At 53.5% G+C, this 26,364-nt stretch overlaps 1 protein-coding gene across 4 annotated transcripts in view; it reads right to left on the reverse strand.

Annotated features, from left to right (window-relative positions):
- Positions 1-25,060, reverse strand: part of SRRM4 (serine/arginine repetitive matrix 4) — a 46,487-nt gene extending 21,427 nt beyond the window's left edge. For 3 of the 4 annotated variants that reach the window (XM_048322576.1, XM_048322578.1, XM_048322575.1), the window contains exons 1-6: positions 24,848-25,060; positions 5,994-6,137; positions 3,724-3,804; positions 3,251-3,322; positions 1,614-1,640; positions 1,091-1,141 (exon numbers count right to left, since the gene is read on the reverse strand). In XM_048322576.1, coding sequence (XP_048178533.1) covers positions 1,091-1,141; positions 1,614-1,640; positions 3,251-3,322; positions 3,724-3,804; positions 5,994-6,137; positions 24,848-24,978 — 506 coding nt within the window. In that variant the 5' untranslated portion in view covers positions 24,979-25,060. The remainder of the gene's footprint in view (positions 1-1,090; positions 1,142-1,613; positions 1,641-3,250; positions 3,323-3,723; positions 3,805-5,993; positions 6,138-24,847) is intronic. The other variant, XM_048322577.1, reaches the window with a different exon arrangement.
- Between the last annotated feature and the right edge of the window lie 1,304 nt (positions 25,061-26,364).

Here is a 26,364-nt window from a genome sequence, read left to right on the forward strand (position 1 = left end):
GCAGAGGGATGAGATTAAAACGCCTTGGCTGGTTTATCCCCAAAGAGCAATTCCAGCAGCTCTAGTTCCCTGAGGTCAGGGCACACCAGCAGGACACGGATCTTAGATTTAACTGCACTGTTAGGGTACTGCTATGTTAGGCTGGGGGGATGCCTCCTTTTACAGATAACCTAGGAAGCCTGTCTTTTACCACTGAGGTTTCTAGGTCGAGGGCAGCCCAATTTGAGGGGAAACTGAGCTGAAACTGTGCCACTTCATATGCAGAAATTTTAGAGAAAAGGAGACTGGCCTTCTGCATGCCATAGAGATGGCTTGTGCAGGCAGTATCCCAAGTCCCAGCAAAGCTGACCAGGGGATCAGTGTCCAAGGTTCATTCCCAGAACTGTTTCCTTACTCTGAAAGAAGGTGAGAAGCCACAAGCTGCAGTTCCCAGAAGACAGAGAACGAAGGGAAAAACAGAGGCAGCTTACAGTCCTTCCTTCCAGTCCCGAGGAGCCCCATTTTACACCATGCCCCTCGATTGTGTGCCACACAGGACAAGGATTGTGCTCTGCTAACACTCCAGGGCTGATTGGAACCTCACCACCAGATTTTTGCAAACTCCATCCCCTCCAAACAATCCCTTCTCTTCCCCTTGACCCCATTCAGATACTTGGCTGTACTGTATCTCATGAGCAGGTCCTAATGCAACCTCCTAGAGCAGCAAACCAGGAGTTGCTGAGGCCCTTCTCAGCAAGAATGTGCCAGCCTGCCCTTCTGGCAGGCCAGAGTTCAGCCTCTCATGCTGCCCCCATCAGAAAAGCTAGAGCCTTCTCTCTGGATTAGATGGACAAGACTCCGCACATCACTGCAAGATCCACAAAGTACAGAAATAGGTGTCAAAAAAGAAAGGGAGAGGAAAGCTCTCCAGCCTCTACAAACCCTTTTCCATTCCAGCAAAACCAGAATTGCCAGTTTTAGCTTCAAAGTAATCCTGAGAACTGCTTAGGGCTGTGCAGCAGGTGTTAGCTCCAGGGGCCCCACCACATCAAGCACTTCCTAGCCCCACACTGTGCAGGCAGGGCAGGGAACTCCATGAATGACTACTTACTGTTTTTTGTGTTTTCTTTCTTCCTTTCTCTTACTTTTGGGGCTTGAAGAACTAAATAAGAAATGGCTAATTAATTCAGAGATTTCTGTTCTGATAAAAAGCTGCACAATCACGCGTCAACGTTACAGCTTGGTTGCCCAAGAGCATGCAGTAAAAAGGAAAGGGACTCATGATTGTCACAGCACAGGGGGTCTGAGTGCCTCCTGACAAATCTGCTTCATGGACTTGGCCAAAACCCTCAAAGGGATCAGCCAACTTGGTGACTTTGCTTTCTTCCATAGAGAAAATGAGTACTTCTTGATAATGTGTACACACATACTGGAATCAGGAGAGTTCTTCCAGTCCACACCTGGGGAGCCACTGAGTCAGAATCCCCAGACCCACATGGAATGGGGGGACCCAAGGGGATTCCACAAGGAAACACAGAAGAAATGCCTTCTGCCCCCACTCAGTGAACATCAACCTTGAAGAGACCATTAAACTCTTATTTCTAAGGGACCACCCACACTTGCTCAACTCTTACCTGTGCCTTCTCTTCTTTGACGATAACCTGCAAGACACAAATATGTACATTGAATACAGGGTCTCACAAAATTGGAAATTTTAATCCAAGACAATGTGTTTAGGCTCAGACCGAGAACTGAGAGAAGACCTCCTGCACCACCTGGGCAGAATGGCCCCGGCTCTCCTTTAGCCAGCTGGTGAGGGAGCAGCTGAGAAATGCTGGTGTGGCAGAAGGGACCAGCACACTCTACAAGAAATTGAGAATATGGTCCTCAGGATAACAAGTCTTTAGAGAGATCAGATACATCCCCTATCTCTGGTGGGTCCTTTTTCTCTGCTACTGCCTCCAGTTTTGTACTGCATGTGGAGGTGAGTCCATTCCCCAGTTTTCTGTATGAAGGACCAAACAGCAGTTGAGGGAAAAATCCTCTCTGTGTAACTCCAGAGCAGTCTCACAGCCAAGCCAGCATCGTGCCCCTGTCTTGCCTCCTGGAGCACCCCTGGGATGACACAGGAGACACTTCTCTCATATAGAACACCCTGGGCACATGGAGGACACATCCTTGCAGCAAAGCCTGGCCCCAGTGCACTGCACACCCCACTGTCTCTCATCTCATCTTGGAGCACAACATCCTGCAGAAGATACAGCCTGAAGTCCTGCCTGGAGGGGCTGTGAGATTGCCTCTGGCAAAGTCACTTGGGGTCTGTGGTTGAAACGCTACCTCCATTGGTCACTAATCCTGAATGGTTCATATCATGCTGTCTTATGGGACCAGCTCCGGCTTATCCTTGGCTTGCAGGGGCATAAATGGCTACCAAAGGTTCAAAGCCAAGGAGCCTCTGACCCAGGACTTCCATCAGGAGATGGCATCCAGAAAAGAACATAAGAATCCCTCCTTGGGAAGAAAGTGTTTTAAAGGAGTTCCTATATCCTTGTCTCTCCTTCTCCCTTGCTCTTCTTTAAAGATTCAAGCTCAACTTTTCACCCTGTTACCCACTTTTGGTAGCTTCTCTCTTTGGTTCAATATATTATAAATACATGAACCTTCTTAGGGAGATGGAATCCACTGTTCTCTTCACATATTGGTTTAACAGCTGAGAGAAAACAGTGAAGTATTTGCAATTTTAAAATTTAATCATGCTCTTTGAATTAAAAATGGACTTCAGAAGGGGAAGGTGGAAACAGTCACTGGGGCTGGGAGAGGAGACTGGGATGTGGATGTGGGGAGCTGGTCTGAGCCTTTTCCTGATCCTGACACTCTCTGCAGGTTGGGGAGGAAGGGATGGGGACCAACGTGAGCCTTAAGCACTGATCCCACTGGCATTCCAGAGGATGGAGACATATGAACAGGACAGCAAGGACAGCAGACTGAGGCTCCACAGACCTCACAGTGATTCGGCTTGTCCATCTCTGTGTCCCTACACCCCAACAGCACGTTTCTCTGTTTGCACTGGATGGACACCCCATTTCATGCCCTCCTAGCCCAGAGGGACTCTGGCTATGCCTCCCCTTGGCTGCCCAGTGCTCAAGAGCCCACAGATACCTCTCTGCCCACTGGGACCAACAGCTGCCCGAGGCAGCAGTGCCCTCCACCCCTTCTCCAAACCCCCAACAGCCACTGCCAGTGGGGAATTACATTTTCAAGGGAAATATACCTGTTTCTTTTTCGCTTCTTGGAGCTTTTCTTCTTCTTCTTCTTCACAGGTGAAGGGCTGTAGGAGGGAGACCTGAGGGGGCAGAGGGGCATTAGAGACCACACGGCTGCTCACAGCCATCCCAGCCACCCCAACACTCACCCCACCACCAGTAGCACCATCTCCAGGGCAGAGAGTGGTTGGGGGCTCCTGGTCAGAGCAGGATGAGACCAGGGATGAGCCTCAACCCAGCTCTGCTGCCCTGAGGGGAGGGCGAGAAGATGGCAGCACGTCCCTGGGCTGCGGAACCCGCAGGCCCTCACACCTCCATCTTACACAGACCCTTTTCCCTCACGCCCGCCCAGCTGAGGGCTGCCATTCCCTGCTGCCCCACACACCACCATGGCCACCTGCACCTCCTTCACTGACCCTCTTCCCTACACCCAGCCAAGGGCTGCCCAGCCTGTCCCCTAACGCCACCATGGCTCCCTCACCTCCTTCGCTTCTTGCGGCCAGACTTCTTTTTCTTCTTCTTCCCCCGAGCCAGAAGCGGCCGCTCCCCACCACACGATGGGCTGAGAATGGGGGAAAAGACCCAATAAACATTAAAAATAAGAAAAATAAACCTTGAATTGGCTCACACGGGACTCTCTGCCATCCCCACCTCAGAGACATGGGGCAGAAAGATCAATGTTCATGGTGGACCGACGGTGTGGGTGTTGCTTCATTACCCTCTAACAAATTATTTAGTCACGGTTTAAATGAAGTGTCTAATAGAGATACAACAAGACAGCTACACCATAGCAATGCTGATTATTTAAAACATGTTTGCTGAGGTTAACAACTCCGAAACAGATTTATAGGTTTTGTTGCTCTTTGTAAATATGCTTTAAATAATTAATTGGCATTTAATTTGCATACAGTAATTATTGCAACCAGATGCATCTAACTATAACAAAGACTTGACATGTGTTAAGTAGCAATTGATTAGAAATATATATATATTTATTGAGACACTATGGCAATTGAAGGAGATATGCATCTCTTATACAGTTGTTAAGCCTTGAAAATAAAGCCTCCTGCAAATTAATTTCTTCTTTAAACATATGATGCTGAATCGTGTTATGTTTCAATGAAAAGCAAATACCGTGGTTAATTAATTCAGAGCATTGGGCTGAAAAAAACAACAGATAACTCTGTGGCTACTCATTAATGAAAGCAAATGCTTGTAAAGACAGAGGCAGCTGGTGGCAGCCTGGTGGCATCCCTAAATCAGCCCAAGTCAGCCATGTGGATCTCCAAACAGATCCACAGATCTCTCTGAATCCACAAATGGATCCAGGACCAAGGTTTTGGGGGGCACAGCAAGCTCCCCAGGGCCTCTGAAAAATCACTGAAGGTGCTGGGTTTATACCTCAGTTTCCCCACTTCTCATTCTGCCACTGGGAAAAGCCAGGAGCAAGGGATGGGTGGAAGCAACCCCATGGTTGGAGAACGCTGTGAGATCTTCACTACAGAAACAGGCCAAAAACTGAGCAGTTTTCTGCAGCAAGAATAAACATTATTGCTAACAAAAGTCCTAATGCAGAGCAAATGACATTTTGGGGGGACACTCAGACTCCACCACCACTCAACACTTGATCATCCAGGGCTTGAATTACCACTGAAACTACACTATCATAAAAACTCAATTGCTTAGTGCTTTTAATACACTTTGGGAAAAAAATAAAAGCTCTGCAAAATAAAACTGCAAGCTAATGCTTCACTTGTGAGCTGTGGATACCGAGTGCTTCTGGTGCAGTAAATCCACTGTGCAACCACAGCATGACCCCACGGAGCACCCACATACTCCTCCTCACTTCCTCCTCCCAAGGATTTCACAGACCAGCAGCAGCACTATTAGAGGATGTGGCACACTTTGAGCTCAGTGGGCTTCCTACCTTAATGCAGAGTCGTGCATTTTCCAGGACGTCTCGTTGCTAAGCTCAGACGCCTGCCCAAAGACACCCAGGGACACGGCTGGGCATTGCCACGGCCAAGGGAGAGCAGGAAGGAACACCTGACCATGCAGCCACAGGCTGTTTCTGCAGAGCCCGTCTCCCTCTCCCCAGATAAAGTCTTTTGTCTTTGATGTGGCAGCTTTCTCCCCTGCGCTGATCTGACTTCAATTGTTCCTCCGCGATTATAATCAAAGTCTAATTAAAAATGTGCTTTAGATTATTGTTCCAGTTGGCCTGAAATCTGAAGATATGAAATGTGCTTTCTTGCTCTTTCTTTCCAGCATCTTTAACCAAACCAATCCCAGAGACAGTTCAGCAGGCAGGGCTCAGAGACCCCAGTTACTTAATTTACAATGTTCCATGCATTTTCCCGCTCTCAAGTGGTCAGGGACTAACGACAAGCTGCTAACGAGGCTGTGTCCTAATGAAGGCAATGCTGCTGAGCTGATCTAGGCATGGGGAGAGGAGAATTGCTGAGGGCGATTCCCAGCAGACCTGGTAGTGCAGAGGAGTGCTGGCAAGTCTTGGAAGACTCTGAAGGAGGCTGTAAGAGCAAGCCCTGGAGTAGAAATGAGCTGCAGGTTTGTCTGTGCAAACATGCACAAGGATTTCATACAATTGCATACGTTCTCTGTGCACATACTGAGCCGTTTAAGACACCCCCAGCTCTCACAGGCCCCAGAGGGGCTGAGTAAACAGCCATGGACACCTCCCCTGCCATCCCCGTGTTCCAGGGTGGCCCCGCTCACGGCCCTGGCTCCTACCTGCGTGACCTGCGGTGAGCATGGTCCCATCTCTCCCTCCCCTTCGCACAGCCATTGGTGCTGGAGGGCTCCCTGACCACGCAGCTGCTCAGCTTCTCGGGACGTCTGTCCTCTGCAGGGTACGGCAGGCAGCTGAGCGTCCCACTGCCAGGGCAAGACGAGAGAAAGAGCCATCAGGAGCTGTCCCTTCAGCTGGGGTCATTCTCCAGGTCGTGGGGAATCTCCTTTCCTTTTTGCAGGTAGGACCTGTGCCGCTGTGAAGGAGAGCTGCAGGTTTCTCAGTGCTCAGCCCTGCAGTGGGAAATGCTCCTACAAGGCTCTAAAATGCCCCATTTCCAAGCCAAGCTGCACCCCAGCCCAAGCATGCTGTGCTCATTGTTCAGGCAGAGATGCCACGTGCATCATGCAGCCAAGGAGCAGCTGGACAGCACAGGGCCAGATCCAATCCAATGGGAAGGGAAAACAGGAGCCAGTCAGGACATCTTCTCCTGCACTGTGGGGTTTAGATCACCAGCTCTGCAGAGACAGCACAGATTTTGCACTCTAATAGGAAAAAAAACCCTTTTGCATTTCAAATGTAATTTTCCAAATGCACTATTGCCTTGATAACACCTTGCCACACGTCCTCATCACTCGACTGGAAGCAAACTTCCCCACTCCTACAAATAAGGTGCTGGGCTAGTGAACACACCTGGTCCTGCTGACAGCTCAACCTTGAGAACCTGGGACAGCCCAGCAGAGCTAAGGAGAACCACCTGGGCCAGGTCAGTGCCTGCAAGAGCCCAGGGAGCTGGCAAGGAGCAGAGCAAAGGCAGGCAAAGCCTGGAGTGAGTGGTTTCTACGAAACATTGGGGCTTGTGCAAGCTCAAATAAAGGAAAGAAGCCAAATGGAGAAAACAAACCCAAACAAGTCTGCATGCAGACACTTGGGAGGAAAGTAAATAGGTTTCCAGGCCCTGCAGATGTTTATTTCAAAGAATGAAAAGATTAATGAAAAGTGATAAACTGTACACAGCAGGGGTGCTGAAAACACTGGGGTTTGGTGTCATCCAGAGCATTATGGAATACATAAAGCAAGCACGGGCACGTCCATGCCCAACCTGGCTGTGGGGTGATACCCAGGGTAGGTTGGGCTCAGCTGGCACTAAAAGTGTCCCTGTTTCTTCCCATTATCATCTTAAAGCCGATCCCAGGATTGGGCTATGCATGCCAGTTTAGGGTCAGCTCTGCAAAGTCCTGTGGCTGTGTCAGCTACCAGACCTACCTTCTCTCCTTGGAAATAGCAACACCCTGAAGCCCCCAGGCCATGTAGATCCCAGTAGAGCAGAGGGAGGCTGGGGTGTCCCCCTGCCAGCCCTGCAGCCACAGCGAAGGATGATGCTTTGGCTGCAGAGGCCACCAGAGCCATCACACATGGGCTGTGGAGATAGGAACAAGGGGCCAGGGCCAGGTGCGTGCTGCACATCTGAGGGTTAAATGGGGGCAAGAGAGTGGTTAAAGAGCAATGTGATGTTAAAAAAGCCCCAGTTAGGCATGGCCAGAGCCTTGCATGCCTCAGGGAACATCCTGCTGCCTGCCTCAGCCATGAATAACACTTCTTGGGGTTGGAGTTGGCACAGGAGCACCTGCAGAAGGGTTACCCCTCTCTTTCCACCTGTGTTTTCTCTCTCAACAAGCATCCACTTTCTTTAACAGCCAGCTCCTCCTTGGAGCCCATTTTGTAATGCCTGAACATTTCAGGATATGCACAGCCAAATACAAGGGACAGGGATCGGGGCAGGGGGGGGAAGCTGGGTGAAATATTTCTGGCCCAGAACATGCAGGAGGTGAATAGTCCCTCTTGCTTTAAAAAGTCTGTTTGTAATAAATCCCCCAGTTGCCTCCCAACATTTCCACTATTTTAACCATCCAGGAAGCTACATGGTTAATCATTTTCTGTGTGCCAGCTAATTGGTTCTTAAAACCGCTTTTAAGAACAGCCTTCTGAGGCTCAGTCACTAGGATCCATTAAAAATGTCCCCAAATTAATGACCTGTGCAAAGTCTGAGCTGGATGCACTCCAGCAGCAGAGGCAGGAGGGTTCGTCCCCAGGCTGGCAGCAGGGTGGAACACCACTGCCAGGACCTGGGCACGGCAAGCAACATCCTTGTCACCCAGCCTCTGCTCCCATTAATGGGATTTCCAGGTCCTGGGGTTAAAACATATTGGCTTCAAGGCAATCAAGGACTCCTGTCCTGCAACGTGCCAGGAACCATTTCTTCTGGGCTTGGAAGTAATTATTGATGGAAATAATTATTTCCAATTCCATCAAAGGCTGGCTTTCATTCAACCAAATGTTCTCCTCTGATGGATGCTGAGAGTCACTAACACTTTAAACTGGCTGGTAATCCCCTGGCGTGGAGCTCCATAGACATTGATTGAATATATATATATATATATATATAGAGAGAGAGAGAGAGAGAGAGATTTTCTTTTCTTATTGTCTTTTGTGTCTTTCATGACTGATATAAAAGTGATGCAGTTTGGTGTGAACGATCTCTGTGGCCTCAAAGGAGGGATTATCACACCTTCCCTGCTGCTTATGCCTGCAGCAGGAAAGAAAAAGCCTCTGTGGGTGGTTTTTCTGGAGCTGGCCCAGAGAGAGCAGCAGGGATGCTCAGCAAGATGCTGCTGGAAGCACAGGACTCGTGCAGCTCAGGGGATGTGCGAGAGGAGGCAGGAAGAAGAGGAGGCAGGAAGGATGCCCTGCTGGGGGACAACATTGCTCAAGTACTTCTAGTGAGGACCACAGCCTCTCTCCCCAGTGTATTGGTAGCATGTTTGTACATAAGGATGCACTCCTGGGCACAGGCAGTTGGACCAGGACAAGGCAGCTGCCCACCCATCCCACCTGCCCTCCAAGTTTCTCCATTTCCACTTGGCAATTGGATCACTTGCACTCATTTTTCTTTTTCCTTTCTTTCTCCCATGTAGAAATCCAGCCTATCCATCAGACCTGTCCAGAAGAAGCACAGCTGCTCCTGATGGGAGACCCCCCACAGTAAGGCGGCACCTGTGGGCTGCCTGCCACCAGCTCAGTGCAGAACATGCCCTGTGCAACCACCCACCAGAGTTGGCTCATCCTGTCCCTTCCCATCCCAAAAAACAGGAGGGGTTTTTTGGGCTCATGGCAATTTTTGCCAGTGCTGCAGTGGCTGGAAGAGAAGCAGCAGGCACACAGGGCCCTCAACTCTCCACCAGCACAAGCCTCTCACAGCCCAGCTTGCCCACCTCTGCATTGTGGCGTCAGATTTGGGCTCTCACAGGCATTCCTTCTCTAACAGAACATGTTGGCAGCAGAGGGAAATGATCTATTACCTACCCTAATACAAAGGTCACTGGTGGGAAGGAACCCAAACACTCCTTATTTGAAGAGGGGTTAAACCACCATAAACCACTATGGCCACATGGAGGAGAAGGGATGGGTGGTTCTTTGCTGCTGGCAGTGCCCTGCAGGATCTCTGAGGCCAACCCATTCTGCCTCCCTTCCCTGGGGAAGGGATGTCACCCCCAGTTTGTGGGGATACCATGGAGACCAGTTAAGGACTGCCCTTCCTGCCCACAGACAGATCCTGGCACTGTCCACAGAGGACGGGACAAAGGCACAAGGCATTTGCTGCCTCAGTGAGCAAACTCTCAAACCTCAAATGCCCATCCCTCCATCCTGGGCTGCTGTGCTCCATGCCATGGCCAAATGCCATCTCATCAGGCCATGAAATGTGGCACTTGGTGACACATACTGCTCCAGGAGCTGAGCCCAGTGACGCCCGTCCCCGTCGGCCCCGCAGTGACTGCAGTCAGTGCGGGTTTGGTGTGCCCTTGACATTCCCTGTGTGCTGCCATCCTGGGGCTGCCGGGGCCGGGCACTGCCCTCCTCTGCCCACAGAGGCTCCTGTGTCCCAGCCCGGGGCTGCCCCGGCCCCACAGCAGTCTCCTGCCACAAAGCTTTCATCAATCAGCCTTTTCCCCGCAGTAACTCATCTCAAGAGGAGACAAAAGCAGGAAAATTGTCTTCCTAATGACCTTTCAGCTGCCGGACCCTGGCATCAGACCATCTCCCCACACAGCTGCATTGTCCCTCACCTCCACAGGATGAGCCCCAGCAGTTCCAGCCTCAGTGGCCTTGTGCAGCCCCTGTGCCCTTCCCAGCTGCCCTGCAAGCATCAGTGTAAGCACACTGGGGCTGAATCATGCTAACCAAGCCTTTTTTGGGGTTTTTTATCCTTTATTTTCCTTTGCACATGCAGCTGGGTTGGGTGCTGGAGGCACAAGCATTTCAGAGGCCCTGGGCACTGATTGCGTTTGGCAGACCTGCACTGGCAGCACTTCCAAGGTCAGAGGATTTGGGATAGCTAATACAAAAACTTTACTACGTTCCCTGCTTCAGCCCTGGTTGGCTTCATGTTCCCATCATGTCTACACCCCCCAGTGAAAAGACAGGAGCAGCTTCAGCCAACTGGAGCCCCCAGAACAAAAGGTTAAAACATCTCTGACGAGCATGAAAGCTCTGAATGTTTCACTGGCATTAAATGATGACGGACAGATATCTTGCCTGGAACTGGGAACATCGGGACACAGGTGTCCTGAGGGGAGGCTGGAGAAACTCCTGTGCCTGCAGCCACTTGCACCAGGGATGTTCTCGCCAATTCTCCTGAGTAACATGCAAAGAAGTGCACGGACAGGTGATGGAACACCCCATCCTTCCTCTCCTTTCCTCACCTGGAGGTTTTGGCTGTGCAGGAGAGGGCAGTGGTGGGTCAGGATCCCCACTTTCCCACATCCCTGCACTCTATGCCACAGCCATATTATGTGTGCTTCTGCCCTGGGCTCTAGTGAGGGCTGCTCAAAGTGTTTCTAAAGCCCACCCTTTGGGCTGAGAAGTCTTTGGACACTGGCAAAATGAGCCTGTGATTTTCTCTCTTGCTCTCTGGCTTTGCTCATCTGATTGAAAAAGAAAATGGTCAGACCATTCCCTTGTCCCTCAAGAGGGAGGGAACAAAAAAGAGTGCTATAAAGACATTTCCCAGCAAAAACTCCAGCAGATGTGTTTATGTAAAGCTCTTTGAAATATGCACTAAAAATACCTCTTCAAAATTAGGAGATGGGGAATATTGTAAGTGCTTCCCACAAGCACACACACACGCACACAAACACCCCATGGCAGGTTCTTTCCCCACCTCATTCAACCCGTTATTATTAGTGCAGCAGGAGCCCTGCAGTTTGTTATTGAAAATTATAATAGCAAATCACCGAGATATTTTCCTTGATTACACGGACTCCAAGCCAGTTCAATTTTAATCTTCTCCCCGCTCTTTTTTTCTGTGCATCAGCAGAGGCACCAGCTGCAGAAAGGCACGTGGGTTTCTCGAAGCAGTTCAAACACAGAAGAGAAATACAATTCCGTACTATACGGTTTTCATCAAATTTTTGCCAGTCGTGACTCTCCTCCCCCTCCTGCTCCCGGGAACCCTGTGTCCTGGCACAAGCCTGGATGCGGCTCCTTTTCCTTCTGGGACTCCAGAAAGGTTTAACAACCACTCTCAGCACATCCTGGGCCAAAAAAGCAGCTTGGCTCTTTCTTTTCCAGCAGCTGATTTACTATGCATGGTTGGATCAGAACAGAGGGGCTTCCCTGCTGCAAGAGGCCCCAGTGGCAGCACAGGATCAGTGCCAGATGCTCTGGGGGATGCTGTGAGGTAGCAGCCCACGGGGAGGGCTCCGTCCCGGGCACCAGCTGGCAGCGGCAGCGGCTCCTGCTGTGCAGCATGGGATGGACAATCCCTGCAGAGGGAAAACTCCACGGGGGAAAGCGGTGCCTCCGTGCGAACCATCCTTCTTAGGCAGGGTCAGGCACGAGGGTGAGCACAGCCTCTCCCTACTCCCCACGGCTCAGTCTCCTCCTCCCCAGGAGCACCAAGAGCCCTATCCCCTGTTCCCCTTCCTTCCTGAGCACCTTGCAGGGCTCTGTGTCCCTTTCCCTCACTGCCAGCAACCCACGATGGCTCTGCTGACTGGCTGCCAGCAACAACAGAGAGAAATCTGAGGAATATGGCACATGGTCACATTGTTTCTAAAGAAAACCTGGACTGCTGCCCCATCTCGAACAGTTTCTACAGCACCTTGTGCCTCCCAAGCTGCTGGTTCGGAGGTCCCTGAGGAGCGTTCTGCCCATCAGCACCTGCACAACTGCCGGACCAGGCTTGCTCTCAGGCCTTTCCTGCCCTCAAATCCTCCTTAGACAAATACCCTGTGGGTTCCCATGTCTGTACAGGAGCCAGTTGTCTCCTCAATCAGGAAATACGAAGAAAGAAGCCTTTGCTGTTTCAGATGCCCACAAATGCAGATGAAAGTGTTGACATGGCCATGCTGCCCCATGGCACAGCAATCTGGCACATGGTTCCATGATCCATGCTTTGGGACTCCAGGCTCCTGAGTGACCCAGAGGACTGGGGTTGAGAGCTTATGCTAAACCCCATCATAGCGCCACTGCCACTCTCGTCTCAGGCTGGCCTCAAACAGCACTCCCAGATCCTTTTCTTGCCATCACCCCCGGCAGCCTGGAGCAGCCATGAAGGGGGTGAGCTGACAGCCAGGCACGGGGGCAACCTGAAACAGCCCTTGCAGAGCTTGTGATTAGAAAAAGTCCAGATCTGAGCTCACATTTCCCATTAAGCCCTTGCCCACAAGCAGCGCAGGGCAAAACCAAGCTGGGCAAAGGTCAGGACCAGGGGTTAGGAGGGAACCCAGTGGCTGTGGTTGGGCACTTCCCAACACAGCACAGGGAGCTGAGGAGCACCAGTGGATGATACTTAACGCTTTAGGAAGGGTTTAACAAAGAAATGAACCCATGGATGTCCTAGAAAAGAAGCACTTTGGCACTGCCCGCAAGTGGCCAGCCCGAGGGGCTGCACAGGGTCAGCCCCTGCTCCAGGGACCATCAGATGTGCCCGTTCCCCCCACTGTCCAAACCCCATGCTATTTGGCATGGCAACCAGCAGTGAAATAGTGTATTTGCCAATAACAACTTGTTAAATTTTAATCAGATAGAGAATTGTAAGCACACAGTTACCCGGAGCTCCTGGGAGCACTGAGAGATCGCTTTAAAAATTAATTAGTAATTAGGCACATTGGAAGCAGTAAGGAGAAGGCGGCTGGAGAAGATCCACTTGGAGCAGCAATGCTGCCTTTGCCACTCACATAAAGTTTTTCCTCCTCTCTCTTAATTTTCTTCCTTTGAATTGTCACTGATAAAAGGGGAGAACACACTGGAGGTCCCAACACTCAGATAACACCAAACACACAACCTGTTCATGCAGCTGCCATCTGTCTGCAGAGCTGCCCTGGGAATGACTCTGGTTGACTGCTGCCCCATCCATCCATCCATCCATCCATCCATGCTGGGGACAGGGACACTCAGGTCACGTTGTTAAAAAAACAGCCCTTGAGCCACCCCATGTGCCAGAACACAGGCATGGCGCTCAGTAGCCTGTGGCTACAAACAGTGATCCCAAGGGCTCAGCTTGAAATGACTCCAACATTAAAAAATGCTCAGCCCTCCCTGAAACAGAACCACGGGGTGCATCCAAATGGACGTCCCCAACCTGGGTGCCAAATGGGTGTCTCCAGCCAGGGCATCACCTGGGCAAGGTCTGGTGAGGAGGGGTTCCCTGGACATCGCTCTGTTTGAAACTTGTCTCCTGAACATCCATCCCCCTGTGATGCACAGGGCTGCTGCACAGCCAGGGCCACATCGGGCCAGGAGGGCTCTGTGACACCATGAGGAGCAGATGTCCCCACGCAGGGAAGCACGGGCAGCAGTTAGCTCCCATGGAAAGGAATTAACCAACAGATTTCTGCTGCTGAGCCATGAGCCTGCAACGTTCCCAGCCCAGCAAGGGATGTGGAAAGTGGGCTTTAAACTCCCACCCTCACTTGCTGACAGGGGCTTTTAATGGCCAGAAGGGCCCTTTGCCTTCCTGTATGTGCAGTGTCAGCTGAGCTGGGAAGCTCCCGAATTGCAGCTTTGTGGGTGGGAGCGTTTGGTCTGACTCCAATCCTTTTTCCCTATAGCACCCCCTGGTCCTGTGGGAAACACCTCAGTGGTAATGCTGCCTGCCCAGGAACAACTGGTGAGGAGGTTTTGAGTTAAGGAGAGTTTCTGGAAGGGAAAACAGGGCCTTTTCTCGTCCCACTGTGCTCCAAGGAGGAAAAGGTTGGTATAGCTGTGCCATCCCTGCCACACAGAGGGCTGTGGGATGCTCAGTGCTGTGTGGGAGTCAGAGCCAGAAAGAAACCTCCTGTCTGCTCTCAGCTCTCAACTATCCACACCACCCTGCAATTCTGAACATTGTTTTAATCATCCCAAAAAAGAAAGGGGGGGGATATTTGTCGGCTTGCTGCTTTCTAGGGGGAAGATTTGGAAGAGGCAGGTGGGTCCCCATGGCAGACCCAGCCAGGAGGAGCTGCAGAGAATCATTTCAGTCTCCATCCCATCCACCTTTAATTGGGTGTAATAATAATTTTATTGCTTGCTGGGATTTGTGAGGCTGAACTAATATTTGTAAAATGCTTTGCTATCCTCAGCTGAAAGGCAATCTAGAGTGGCAAAGCCCTGGTGTTATTCACATTTGGATAATCCAGAATTATTCATAAACAAAATCAAGATTATGCAAATATATTCATTAGTTCTCAGAAGATCTCCAGGAAAATAGAGGAATTAGTTTTGTTAACAATTATGTATTATATAGGTGTGTGTCTAAGCACGCACAGCCCCGGTGCTGGGGCACATTCGCCCAGGACTCATCCCAGAATCGCAGAGTACTGGAGAACAAAGGTTTGGCCTGTGCAAAGTGACCACCTCCATTTTGGGATATCCTGATGCCCCACAGCAAATGACAGCACACAGCACAGACCCCTGTGCCCTGCCAGGGTCCCGCTGGCTGTTCTACTGACACCCCCAGTATCCCCCCTGTACCCTCACAGACAGCCCACACATGAGTACCATCACCTTATCCTCCCCAAACCAGCCTCTCCTACCCAAACGAGGAGTTTTACAGTACATGCAGGGCCAAGAGGCTGTGGATTTGGGATCTGGATGCAGCCCCCTCACCCAGGGCCTGATCTTTGTGCCCAGCACAAGCCCTCACACGATGGCAGCTTGTGCCCAGCCTGGCTTTCCGCAGTGCGTGACCGTCTATCTGGGATGTGATGGGAAACTGGAGATAAAGGTGCAGTGAAAATACCACATGGTTTAATTAATGCCACATGCCTTTCACTCTATAGGTTGTGTGGATGGTTAATTATTTTTATAAAGAAAATAATTAGTCCCAATCAAGGCAGAAGCTCTCCAGAATTACAGCTCATTAACCGCTCTCACATTTTTCTGTTCTATAAAAAGTCATGTGGTGCTGATGAAGATTATAGACCCTTGGAATCAGCATTAAATACAAATTCAGACAGTGTTACCATCCTATTACCATCAACTGCATCAACTTGGCTTTGGTAATTGCAGCTGGAGATGAAGGGCAAGGATTTCTGCTCCACACAATCTCTGAAAACAAGCACCCTGCCCATTAGTTTGCCGGAAACAATGTGACACCAAGCCCTGACTTGGCTAGGTACATCCCTGAGGAGATGACAGCCAGCAAGGAGAAAGGGGAAAGCTTTGCTGGGGATGTGAAGATGAGGAGTTCTCAGGGTCGGTTCAGTTCCTGTTTGCAGTGGGGCTGCTCCTGCACAGAGCAAGAAGCACCCTGAAATCTGTCCTTTGGCAAACCCACCAGTCCAGTGGATGCAAAGAGCTAGGAAATGTAGAGGGGACAAGGAGCAACCTTTAAGCAGTGGGATTATCCTCATGGGACATGGGGAAAATAGGGCATGGACGGATGCTCTTGTTGGGGATGGGGGAGCATCTGCAAGCATCTCCCTCTGGTCCGTGCTAGTCCAGGCAGTGGTTCAATTCTATTAAATGTCGCAGAGGCCTCGCTCAAAGCCTAATTGAAAGAAATCACAGCACATTACAGGGAGTTCAGGTCAAATCAATACTGGTGGGGAGAGCGAGCGGGGGGAGCAGGGCAGCGGCTCAGTCTCAGTGCCAGCTCTGCAGGCAGGGCACAGGCTGTGTCCACAGGCTCCAGTGCCTGCTTTTCCACCATGGGAAGGCAAAGGACAGAGCTGTCCTCTGCTCTGTGCAGGACAAACCTGGTAGCAACGCAGGCCAAGGGTTGGCAACAGCAGTCAGCAGTGGAGAGGGGGCAGGAGAGCCACAGGTCCTTAGGGTCCTGCTTTTCAGTTTCCATTAATCAGGAATGGATGTGCCCTGGGTGGCATTCATAGCCCAGAGAGTTGGCAGCCAGCACTTTGGACCACAAGCCTCCACAGCAAAATTAACCCACCCGTCCCCATGGCACAGCTCCTGTGCCCAGAGCCCTCGAACATCTGAGCCCTCTTGGAGGGATGGGGAAATCTGGGCTCTGGGTGGAAAAAAGCATTGTGGTGAAATCCTGAGGCAATGGGGTAGTAACTACTGCCACAAGGCAGCACATAGCAGGAGCTAAACTTTCCGCTGGCATATGCTGCCAGTGTTGTGCCTTTAGCTCTGCCCCTGCAGGTGCAGAGATGCTCCACACTCACGGTGAGGGCAGGGATGGAGACAGGGACCCTGGCAGCCTGGACTCACCAAAACATCCAAAACCCCTCCAAAAGATATAAAGAATATCCTTCCCCTTCACTGGCTCCTGACCCACATGTGGGAAGTGTTTGGGAGAGCACAAGGACTGGTCCAAAACCAACAACTTCTCCAGCCACTGGAGAGGACTGAATCTCTGCACTTGGGGATGTCCCAGGGTCCTGGGGGTGATGCAGCCAACATATCCTGTTTATTTTCTGTAAGTTGCCAGTCTTGGAATTTTCTGGAGAATAAAAACCCCATCCCTTCAAAGAAGTGCTGAAGCCACGTGTCTTGCTTGTCTCCATCATAACAATCCTGACCAGGCTCTGATTGGAGCAGGGGGATTTGAAGAGGGCAAATGCTTTATAGGTGAGTTAAAGCACCAGCCTCAGGGGTAGATCTGCCCAAATTCCAGATTGCTTCCTGCACCCTCTGGACCACAGCCGTGTCCATGCCCACTCTGGCAGAGCAGGGTTGTTCTGCTGGCTGCAGCTGATGGAGCTGTGGAGAGTAAGTTCTGTTCTATTTACATGCTATTATAGATTGGTGTTACACTTGCACGGCTTTGGTGGGCAGGGATTGTACAGCAGCTCCAGTTGACCCACAGATTAATGCAGCAGGAGCTCTTTAACTGTGAAATCTCCCTTAATGCAAAAATATTTCTCTTGCTGGGCAGTAGCTAAATTCTTCATCCTGACAGTAATGCAGCTCAAATCCCAGCCTCCTGCCCCACTCTGTTCCAGTCACCCTCCAACACACGTGGGCACAGAGATCAATTCAATACAACCAGCCCATTGCCAAAGTGCCATCAGGTTCCAGTGGGATGATGCGCTGCTGGAATTTGATGTTAGTGTCAGAGAAAACCCATTTTCTCATCATTGCCTGTGGGTCTCAGAGCACTTCAGCCACCCACATGCGAGACAGGCACCTGACCCCAGCCCTGGAACCCAACAGCAGAAAGCCCCCACAGCCCATACCCGAAAGTCACAGCCTTCCCTGCCCCAGGGAGGAGAGAGAAGAGCAGCCCCACAGGCAGCAGGACCCTGCCCACAGTGTCCCCCTGCCCACCCAGGCACCCACTCGGGGGTGAATGAGGAGATGCCCCTGGCTGGGGCTGGCCAGCACCTGCTTCTTCTTCCATTAATGATGAGACACAAATTAAACATGTAGAGTTCAATGGGTCATCAGTGGAGCCCCAGCCTCACTGCCTCCAGAGTGGGGACTCATTTCGGCCCGCCTCAAACACCAGTACAGTTTTTAATAGAGTTTTTTTCACCAATTGCATTATTTTTTGTAAGCCCTTCCTGCAGTCCCCACTGCGCTGGCAGGGAAAGTGTTCCTGCCGCATGTGAAAAAAACGGCTATTTTTAAACTCCCCATGTTTGTCAGCGCTTTCGGCTCAAGTGGCTGATGGAGAAGCCAGTTTTGCAGCACCCGGTGTCCTGCAGAGGGTCACATGGCCTTTGCCAGGAGATGGTGGCACAGACGTGGGCATTGTGCCTGGCCAGGCTGCTGGGAGTGGTGGTCCAGCCCGCTCATCCCCGGCATATGCCAGATCCATACCAAAGCCCTGTTCCGGATGCTCTGCTGCTGGGACCCACCACTCCCACCAGATTTCAGGCATCACAACCTCTGTGCCTTTGCACACACCTACGAAATCATCAAGCAAGGCTGCAAACACAAGATGGCTCCTGAGATTTGGCCTTTCTCCCTGCCCTTTGCTGGGGATGCATCAAACCCAGCCCTGTTTTCCAGCTGATGGTACCACCAGGGATTTGCGGCCAGAGGAGGACCCAAGGGGGTGGGAGCTGTGTGTGGGTCACAGGAAGAACTGTGGGTTGCAGCAGACCCAGTCTCAGAACAGCAAAGAGCCCCTGGGGACTCATGCCAGAGCAGGGGCTGTGGCAGAAGCCCTGGCACCCTCTGCAGCTGAAACACTGGTGGGATTTTCTGGCCTGGGTCAGGCTTTGCGGTGATGAAGAGGTTTCAATGCCCACAGGGAGAAAATGGGAAAAAACAAGGAAAGAAAAGGAAAGGGTGATCATGCATGAAATTATTTCATTTCAGTGACTCAGGGTTTGCATTTGGTAAGTCCGTCTTATAGAGAAATGGATGTAGAAAAAGGTGCAGCCACCTGCCATGGAAATGTGGGAAGGGGTAGGAATGGGGCTGAGCAGAGAAGGCCAGGGAAATCTCCCAAGCCCAGAGACCCCAGGGAGAGGGGGACCCCCCCGGGGGACACCCCCCCCCCAGGAGAGTGGGATCTGCAGAGGCCCTTTCTGGGGACAAGCTGCAACAGGACAGGCTGTCCCAGATGATGGGGACAAGATGGTGACAGCAAGGAGACTAGAGCAGCCACAGGACCTGGCGCTGGGTAGAAGCTCCTTAGAAATCCCTGTCATCAAGGTCATCACTGCTATTTATTATTTAGGGCCTCACATCCCTAAATATTAATTAGCTGGACTTTGTGGGAGGGGTGTGAATATGTGCAAGGGGTTCAAGTGTCCTGCTCTCCTGCCTCTCCAGGGATGGGATACAAGCAGGGATGGGGGCTTGCTGGAGCTGGTGCTGCTTCCTGAGCCAGGCAAGGATGAACCCCAGCCCTACAAGACCCTAAACAGTCATATTTCCCCCTGGCCTGGTTCTCCACACTCCATGAAACAGCCTCACACAAGTGCTCGGATGCTGCTGAGCCAGGGAGGGAACCCCATAGTCAGCACAGCCCCCCGAGGTGCCAGACTCCCCCCAGTGCTGCCCTTACAAACCCAGCACCCCCAGCATCTGCAGACATGGGGCTGCCTGGCAGCCAGGGCAGTGTCTTCAGTGGCTTTGTTCAAGGATGAAATCAAATATTTCTACAAAACAATCCTCCACTCAGCCAGTGGAATTTTCCTCCCTTTTGCTTCCTTCCACCTGATTTCATCCCTCATCTGAAGAGATCGGATACGGTGCTTCCCCTGGCACAGCATGGACACCACAGGCTCCCCCTTTGCCAGAGATGGGGTAGCAAATCCCGGATTCAGGGAGACCCTCATCCTGTGTTTCCTCATCAGCTGCTGTGGCCCTTCACTCTCAGCAGCGGGGCCAGGCTGTGCCCGTGTTCTTGCTGGTGAGGCGTGGGAACCAGACCCATGGTTTGGGCCCCAAGCAGAGCTCAGCAAAGCTCTCAAATGGACTTTTACAGGTCTGAAATTACCTGTCCCCAAAATCACAGCGTTTCCCAGTGGGGAGGCCAGCAGCGTCACGGTGCCCAGCACCAGTCCAGAGGAGACGCAGATGGACAGGGCCGAGGGGAGGAAGGACGATGAGGATGATGAAGGCTCTGCAAGCAGCAGGGAGTGGGTCCTGCGGGCATCCCCAACTCTTCCCCTCACTCATCTGCCCCCAGCCTCCCGGCGGTTCCCGAGCTGCCTAATTAGCTCTCCCTGCTCCCAGCGCCGTCCAGCTGGAGCTTCAGGGCAGGGGCAGACAAAAGCCTCGCTATTGACAGCCCCTCCGAGGAAGGGGCTTTTCTTCTCCCCCTCGCTTTTCCTTTCAAGCCCCTCTCCCCCCTCTTGGGCAGGGGCCACGGGCTCATTAGCACAGGGGCTCGTTGGGATGGAGGGAGCAGATGGCAGCCAGGCGGCTGGCGCGGCCGGCCCCGCCGCCGCCTCTTCCCGCGAACAGATGCCCGGCCAACAAGGGGGAGGATTAACGGGAGTGGGGGGCCATCCGCACAGCAGGGCTGCCAGCGGGGGCTTCCTCCCCGGCAGCACACCCCACGTCCCTGCCTAAGGGCTGCCAGCCTGCTGCGGACTCGCGGGGCTCGCGGCCATCAAAAGGTGGCTGGGAAGCCAGAGGTTGAGATGGCCAAAAGTCACTGCAAAGGCCACAAAGGAACTGCAGCTGTTTTCTGCCCTCGCTGGGATACTGAGACCTCTGACACTGCAGTGCCATGGCTGCTCCTGCCCTGTCCCAGTGCAGCGGGGAGGACAAGTCACCCTTGTCCCAGCGCGTTTGCAAGCAGCACCCAGACTCGTCTCCAAGATCACCCGCAATGGCAAATCAGGGCTTAATCCCACTTCAGCAGCACATCCCTCCCCCTCCATGCACGGTGCATCCCGGGCGATTAAGGGTTAAAGCACAAATCCCCTGCGCTGCCCTGATGTGACCCACTTAGACCATCTGGCAGGGAGGGATGCAGGAGTCTCCTTTCCCCCAGCGCTGCCGGCACTCACTCGGCATCACCGGCTGCCCCAGGAGCTGACACCAGCACCCACAGCCCGCAGTCCCAGAGTGCCCAGAAGTGGATTTCAGCTGAGTTTCTGGGGACAGGGCAGCTCATGCCAACAGTACTGTGGCTGGCAGCATGGCAGCAGAGAACTAAAACACCCCCAGAATCATCCCGCAAGCCCCCGGACTCCCATCAGCTCCAGGTCCCAGGGATACCCTGGAGCATCTCCCAACTGGATGTCCCCAGGTCCCGGCACAGGTGCTGATGAAATTCGTAGCAATGCTGGGAGAAGTCAGGCTTCCTAGTAGGACAGGGCTCTCAGCCCCACTCTGGGGCCGAGGTCACACCCAGGGAAGAGATGGAGACAAAAGCCCAGCTGAGAGGGAGGAAAGGGGATCCTGCTCTGGGGCTGGGGCCAGAGCATGGTGTTCATACCCATCTCCAAAGGCTGGGCAGAGACCGGTGGCACCTCAACAAAGGAGATTTTAAAAGCATTTTCAGTTCACAAGAGCCAAAGCTCCATTCCCGTGGTCCAGTGAAGGGGAATGAGGGCACCCTAGCTTGGCAGAGGGGCTCAGGGCAGGGTAGGTGGTCCCTGTCCCTGACCCCATCCCTCCCCAGCATACTGGACACAAAACCCCCTCAAATCCCACACTGGGATTTTACATATACTGGAGCAATTCCCCTGCAAAGGCAAGCTCTGGGTCAGCCCCAGCCTTTCCCAACCTCCCCACACCACCCAGTCCCCCACCCTCAGCTGCACAGCAAAGCTCCACCAGGCCCCGTGTGGGAAAAGGTTAATTGGAAAAGCCCCTTTCCCCATCACCTCATTTTTTCCTTTCACACTGCAAACTGGTCAATAATCCATTTACTTTGGCAGAGCTCTGCTCTGGGCACAAAGCTGTCTGGGGGGGCTGGATTTCATGGTCCCCCCAGCCCCAGCAGGACCAGGAGGGAAGGTATTAACATACTCTTTTGTTCCAGGATGAACCGTGGGTTTAGCAGAGCTTTAACCCTCCAAACCTCCAAGAGAGCCTGATGGGAATTTAGATGGAAGAGGTTTTATCTGCAGAACCAGCAGGAAGTTGGTGGTGAGGGATGGGGCAAGGGGAAAAAAAAATCACTTTCTGTCCAGGGAACTCCATCACTGCCCCACAAGGATGCAGGATTGAGCCCTTAGCCACGCTCAGGGCACTCTGCACGGCCAGCTTTGGGCTATGGACACTGAGGGGGTCCTTGACAGGACCCCCCATGCTGCAGCTGAACCCCTTGGCGCTCCACAAGGGCACGGGATCAGCCAGCAAAACTGATGGGGAGGTGGGCAGCACTGGCATAGAAACCATGGCAGCATCTCCACTGCTGTGGGAAGCACAGGGCCAGATCCAGGGCAGGGTGTTTGCAGGGGACCTGCTGTCAAGTGTGGGAGAAAACAGGAATCCAGATGGTCATCTTAATATTTCATTTGGCTAACTGGTCTTCCCATCTCCTCTCTGGTGCGCTCTGCTCTCTGGCACCACAGTCATTTGCTCTTAAATTAGCCGGGAATATCGTCAGGGAAGAGAGGACGATCCAAGCACTGGCACAGTGAAATCTTCAGGAAAAACAACCCAGAGTGGAGCCGGGCACTGAGACCACTACAAGAGGAGCTGCTGCAAGCCTTGGGTCTGTTCTCTCCATGGATGGGGAGCAGGAGCCCGGCTCTGGCTATTGCTGGACTAAGAGCCTAGTGCCAGCTTGGGGACATCACTGTGCACTCCAATGGGGACCTGCTGCAAAGCCCCTCAGGGTGTGAGATCTGGCATCTCAGAGGTGTGATCCTGCCCAAATGGCAGCCTCGGGCTCCTGACAGAGCCCTGTGGGATGCGAGCCGAGCCGGCAGCACCGATGAGAGGAGCTGGGAACTGCAGCATCTCTGTCACCACAGCCTTTGGTGGCAGCCCCTCAAGCAGCAGAGCCCCTCCATGCCTTGGACAGGGTGAGTGCAGCATGGGTCCTGCGGACCCCAGGGTGAGCCCCACCAGGCTGGCCCCATTCAGCAACTGTGTGCAGATGGCCACACCACAGGGTGTATCCCCATCCAGCAGCACACACTGCGAGGGGACAAAAGGAACCAGGTTCCACTGACCCCATAGCAGCATGGCCGGAGCACATCCTGGCATGGGGACCTGGATCTGCTGTGCTGAGGTGCAAACCACAGCAAAGCCAAGCTGGTGGGGTCGTTTTGCTGTGTGCCAAGAGCTCCTGGATAGTTTCCCTCCCACCAGAGCTGTCACTACCAACAGCACAGAGAGGTACACACATTTGGCAACTTTTTAATGGATCTGCAAACACCCCGAGCCACGGTGCTCAGCCCCACCAGCATGTCTGCACAATCCAAACTGCTGGTTAGATGGAGCCAGGCATCACTCCTGGCACCCAGGCTTGCTGTACTTCCCCAATACCCTAATTTGTTGCCTTATGACACCTCCAACTGCAAAGCAGCACGGCTCACTCAGGCACCTGTCAGGCAGGAGTGTGTGTGTAAGCCAGCCCTCAGTTCTTCAGGTGCCAACCACACCTGGTGCAGGGATGGAGAAAAACACAGCACTTCCTCTCCCCAACAAAGGCTGAAGCCCTGCAAACACTGCCCGTGGAAACAAGAGTTGCTCTTCTCCATTGGAGGCCAAAGCCATGCCCTTCCCAATTTCCTAGCCAGATTAATGGAAATCAGAGGGATTGGAAAAATCCGTGCTCAGCAGCTATGCTGCAGGGGCAGAAGGGACCCCCACACTGCACAAGCAGCAGGACCCCCATCCCCATTGTTGCTGTGGCTCACAGCCTCCACTGGCACGGGGAGCATCTGAAACAGCTCATTCCAAAGGGTTTCTCTACTCCTCAGTGCAGGCTGAGCCTCCGACACTCAGCCTGCTGCAGACCGAGACCCTCTCCTCTACAGACCCATCACCTCCACGGAACTTTGGCTGGTTCTCCACACCAGCTGGGCAGAAGCTGGCAGAAGAAAAACAGAGCAAAGAGAGACGAGAGCCAGCAAAAGTGTCCTTTCTTTATAAAACCAGCACAAACAGTGTATTATTAACCAATATTGAGACAGTCAGCAAATTGAGACAGTCAGCAAAATAAAGCTGGTCTAAATTAGAGTGTGCACGGCTGTGAGGAAACCACATGGACCCTTGCCTGTGTGACAGCCTGGCAGAGTGGCTCAGGGGGTACCTGCAGCCCCCTTGCCTCATTTCATGCGTTTCTCTGTTGCTCAGCCTCTGGCAAACATGGGGGCACCAACTTTCCTGGAGCAGGAGGACAGGACAGGTACTGGATGAACAAAGTCAAGGCTGCTTGGCTGTGGGATGTGGGGGACACCATCCCAAGAGCTGCCCCAGTCCGTGGCAGCAACCAGGCTCTTTGCACTGCGCGTCCCTGGGGGACACCAGCCTCCCCTCTGTGACAAGGCAGAGTCCAGCCGTAGGGGAGCTGTTTCACCTTCCCAAAGGTCTCAGGTGAAGGGCCGACACAGAGACAAGGCAACCAGCAGGACACACACCCCAGGGCTCTGCACGGCGGGGAGGGAGCTGGTCACACTTTCCAGCTGATGCCCCCCACCACTGTCCCCCTCTCCACAGCCCAGCTAGAGCTTTCCAGCCCCTCATCCTGCTCCCCCCTTGGGGCTCAGCCAAATCCCGGGCTCCAAGAACCACCGAACCAAAGTTTCCCAAACCTGCTCTGCTCTGGAACACAGCACCTGCCCGGGGAGGGGGCTCAGCCAGCCGGCATCCCCCAGCCTCACGCACGGGGCGGGTCCCCCGGGTCCTCCAGCCACTAACTGGTGGTGGCGGGGGGACACACTCAGGACCCTCTTTATGGTGGGAAGGGGACTAGAGATGGAGAAGGACGAGGGGTCTCTCAGAGGCCCCACTCCCGCGTCCCGGCAGCCCTTACCTGGGCAGCGGCTTGCGGGCGGTGATACTGGCCACGATGATGCTCTCGGGTCGCGGTGTGGCCACGGCTTTGAAGGTGCCTCTCCAGAACTTCTCGAAGAGCTGCTTCTCGCCCTGCTGCAGGCCGGCCATGGCCCCCGGACCCACGGTCAGCCCCCAGCCGGCCCCGCCGCTGTCCGCGGTGCTGAGCGCTACATCCCCCACGCCGCCCGGCCCGGCCCGGCCCGCAGCGGGGAGTGCGGCCGCGGCCGCCCCCGCCTCCCGTTTTGTGCCGGCGGGGCGGGCAGAGGGGCCGGACCCGCCACCGTCCCCTCCCCGGCACCGCCCTCGCCGCAGCTGCGCCTGGAGCGGCGGAGCCGAGCCCGGGGAGGGGGCGGCTCCAGGGGACCCGCGACCCCGCTCGGGTCGGGTCCGCTCCCCCACACGCCGCTCACCCCCACCAGGTGGCTCCTGGGGGGCTTCCATCCCCTGCCAGCCCCCAGAACCGTCCGTGCGCCATCCCCATCATCTCCTTCCCCAGCCGACAGGCCGCTCCCAGCTGGCTGCTGGGTCGGGGGCACCGCTGCACTTTGCGGGGCACAAACCCTCCAGGGCAGAGCGAGTCCCCGTCTCCCCACAGAGGCTGCCAGTAGCCTTCGTGTTTACCCAGTCCCAACCAGATACAAGTAAAGAAAGGGAGAGCCTGGAGCCACAGCTGAGGGAGAAAGCAGCAGGAGGCCGTGGAGAGCACTCTTGTAACTCGTCCATACCGAGACCCATATGGGACAGAGATTTTGAAAGACATTCCCCTTTCTTCCCCACCCCCCGCCCGCCCGCCTTCTCTTTTAACTGGGAAGGGGCAGGGATGGAGCGTGCATTTCCTTGGCTCCAGTGCAGTGGCAGGCTGGGAATCCTACAGTGGGGTCCCAACCAGCACAGAAAACAATTCCTCACCTTCCAGGGCAGGATTTGACCCGCCAGGACTGTACGCATGGGGAGGGAAGAAGAGCTGGGGCAGTGCAAGTGCCGCGCTGCGATTTCCCTCAGCCTCTGCGCTGAGTACAATAAAAACGTCTTTAGGAGAAAATGCTTCTTCTACCAGATGCTTTGAAGCGCAAGTAAAAGCTGGTGACCTTGGATGAATGAGACTCTCTCTATTGTGCCTCAGAAACCCGCATGATACGTTTATGTAAGCGGCGGGGGGATAATGGAACCAGGAACAATAGGCGGTGGGAGCCGGAGAAGAAGGAAAATCATGGGGAAACTTAATCGCTTCTTTGCTACAAATACATTAGCAGAAGGCTCGTTCTGGCGGCGTGGTTTGCGAACTCCTCCTTCCCTGCCCCGTTTTGCTTCCTGCCCTGTCTGTCCCGCTGATAGCCGGGATCAGGGGCTGTGTCCCACACCGAGAGCCGCAGCACCGGTGGCACACGCCGGCGGAGCTTCGTGCCGCGAGGCCAGGGGCGGCTGGAGATGGATGCCGGGGAGGCGGCAGCAGGGAGACCGGGCACGGATCCAGCAGGGCTTATAGAAACACTG

The sequence above is a fragment of the Corvus hawaiiensis genome, chromosome 18, assembly GCF_020740725.1.
Source record: "Corvus hawaiiensis isolate bCorHaw1 chromosome 18, bCorHaw1.pri.cur, whole genome shotgun sequence".
Classification (NCBI taxonomy): domain Eukaryota; kingdom Metazoa; phylum Chordata; class Aves; order Passeriformes; family Corvidae; genus Corvus; species Corvus hawaiiensis.